Source organism: Sceloporus undulatus, chromosome 2 (genome assembly GCF_019175285.1).
Source record: "Sceloporus undulatus isolate JIND9_A2432 ecotype Alabama chromosome 2, SceUnd_v1.1, whole genome shotgun sequence".
NCBI lineage: Eukaryota > Metazoa > Chordata > Lepidosauria > Squamata > Phrynosomatidae > Sceloporus > Sceloporus undulatus.
This window is the reverse complement of record NC_056523.1, coordinates 223432296-223435390: the sequence shown is the minus strand read 5'-3', so window position 1 is coordinate 223435390 and position 3095 is coordinate 223432296. Positions and strand designations below refer to the sequence as shown.

General features: G+C 38.8%; 1 protein-coding gene across 1 annotated transcript; it reads right to left on the bottom strand.

Annotated features, from left to right (window-relative positions):
• Window positions 1-1644: 1644 nt before the first annotated feature.
• On the bottom strand, window positions 1645-2556 carry LOC121920582 (taste receptor type 2 member 41-like). Its single transcript, XM_042447706.1, has one exon. It carries the CDS (start codon window positions 2554-2556, stop codon window positions 1645-1647), a length of 912 nt encoding a protein of 303 aa, XP_042303640.1.
• Between the last annotated feature and the right edge of the window lie 539 nt (window positions 2557-3095).

The window sequence follows — 3095 nt, the reverse complement described above, 5'->3', positions numbered from 1 at the left end:
TGATATAAAACAAATTAATTATTTTGGTCAGGAGTATTTTACCAAATGGTCATCCCCTTTTTAATAATTCATTCTCTCTAATTTAGACAGATGAAGACAAAAATTTGGCAGTGATAAGGTCGTGTATATACATTTGCCTTCCAGTAACAGACTGATGTACATCATTTCAGAATGGTGGCATATAGCTCAATAAAGGGGAGTTCAGGTGGTTTTGACTCTGGTTATAAAAGACACAAGATAACAAAATGTGTGGCAATGTTTCAGCTACTAGCCATCCACAAGGACAAGGTCTAGAAAAGGAATGTAGTCCTGCACATCTAGAATAAAGTAGATTTGAGGGAAATACATTGTACTTCACCTTGGTAAACAGGATGTGATACTTACAGGTGAAGTAGATAGGCAAAATGGAGCAATCTGTGGCCACTCTGGCTGCAATCGCTCCAGGACTGCAGTGACCAGATGGCCCTCTCCTGAAGCAGCCCACCACCAGCAGTCTCAAGCTACCACTTCTATTCCAGCTGGCTTTTGTTCACCTTAAGCACCCTCAGCATGGCTGCCATCCACTTTATTTGGCCCATCTGCTTTGGGACTTTGGTACTATTACATTTTTAAGGTATGAAGGCTGGCAGAAGGGTCCTATATAACAGGTATTTAGAGCGCTGGGAAAATATGATGGGACTGAGATAGAATCATAGAATCATACAGTTGGAAGAGACCACAAGGGCCACCAAGTCCAAATCCCTGCCATGCAGGAAATCACAATCAAAGCATCCCCCACAGATGGCCATCCAGCCTGTGCTTAAAGACCTCCAAGGAAGGAGACTCCACAACACTCTGAGTTAGACCTGAGCTTGCAAAAAGCAATGTCCCAGAATCAAGGCTCTGCAAAACCATCTATATTTGCCATCAGAATATAATACAGTAATATATTCAAGACTTTATTCTCAATAAGGGGGGAAATGGGAAGGAATAAAGTCACATGAAGTTTGCCAATAAATCAGTATGTGTTTTCTGCTTTTATTGGCTCTGACATTTGTTGTATTGATTTACAGATAGTGCTGTGATTTGCAGAATGAAGGACCACAGTAGATAATTAGAAAACTGTTTATCTAGATGGGAGCCAGTACTGGTTTGACTGTTGGATAAGGACTCTGGGCAAACTGGATTCAAATGGAAATCCACTGGCTGACCTTGGGCAAGTTAAAGTTTCTCAGGAAGACAATGACAAACACCTTTGGAACAAATATTGCCAAGAAATCACATGATAGCCTTGCCTTAAGGTCACCATATGTTGGAAAGGAATTGAAGGTACACAATAACAACAAATATCTAGACTGCAATGTCCCTTGCAGCAGATTTAAGATCAGTCAGAAATTCCAGGACTACAGGTTGATGGAAGGAGCAGTGTCCAGCTTATACATGCATCAATTCAAAATTTCCAAGATCAGTAAGGATGATGATTTATGCACGAACCAAGTTCCCTAGTCATAGTTAATATTAATTCAATCCTTGTTATCTACTATTCATATATACATACAAATACATGTGCAGACAGATGCACTCACATAAATGGGAGGGGGAAAGATTGTCTTTTCCTCTCTTACACACAACTATTGAGTGTCTGCTGCCCTTTTTGCCATGTTATCAAGTTCTGTGTCTGATGTTTAGGATGTGAGCAGACATTTCTTTCAGTTTAGGATTGGTTAATATTAATATAATGGAGTGTGCAGAAGGAAATAGAGACAATAAGATGTTAATAAGCAATCTGTCAAATTTTTCATTATTATTGCTTTTGGTATAAATTATCATACTAATGAAATAGAAAAGATAGAAAAAAAGATAGAACAATAAAGATGTCATGACTTTCATGTGGACCTGAGTGTTGAGATCCTTCACACCAAGACCACTTTTCTTCAGGTTTCTTGTGTGTCTGAGCAGAGAAATAAGCAGAAGGCTGGATGCAGTTGTGCTCAGACAGAATTTTGTGGAAGAAAAAGATAGTTCCAGAGGAACAAAAACAATGAAAGTATTGTTGCAAACCTGATTTTCACTGGCATTCCCTGGCAGAGTTCCTGTTGCATTGTAACACTCATTGTGCCCGAAAAATCTGACTAATGAAAAAAGATAGAAGACCACAGAAACTAGTATTGACATTCCAAGCAGCCTGGGTATAAGCACATTGATCCTTGCTTTTATCCACAGGAAGAGAGGGTTGGCAAAGTTGGTGATCTTCACACAATAAAAAACATTGAGCCATGTGGCACACCAGTGGCTTACCATGTTGGGAAACATCCAGGAAAAGTGTATAAACTTTATTAAAGAATTATACAAATTAGTCTTTGGAAAGCAGCAGTTCAAGAGGCTGTTCAACAGAAGAGTTGACTGTGCTAAAAATCTAGAGGTGCTCAAACTAGCCAGGAGAATATCATAAGGGCCCATTTTCTTGTTTTGCAGCCATTGCTGTCCATTCATGACTACGATAAATCCATTTGCCAAAATACCAATAAGGCACACAATTCCAAAAATAATCCAAGAAATGATATTCAATATAGACATCTTTCTAGCCTGTAATGTCTAGATTGTCTGTAAGGAAGAATCTAGTTGTAATTCTTCAGGTTTTTGCCTGATGTTTGCTGTGGAACACTGCTGTTTGGGGCTTTTATAATAATCAGATCATGCTACAGAGTGCAATGCAAATCTCAGGAAGATTCTGTTCCTAATGACCCAACTAGGTATCATGTGGCAGATCTGAAATAATCATTTCTGCAGAAAGACAACATGAGTTGAGTTATAGTCCTGTATCTGTTATTGCAGCTTTGTGTTGTCTTCAGCTACAATGCAAGGAAGAAGTTAATGCACCCCATCCACATACCACTCCCCTTGTATTCTTATGATAGAATCTTAGGACTTTTTCAAATGCAGACCTTTGTGCTTCCATCCTCAAAATGGTTAAAGTGGTGGGATCCCAGAAAGTTAAGCCCATTTGCCAATGGTTATCACACACAAGAGCACAATAAGGGTTTAAAGGCACATCACTTAGGGGGTTTTCCCACTTAATATTTGAAACGATTTAAAATACAACGTTTTTAATAAAA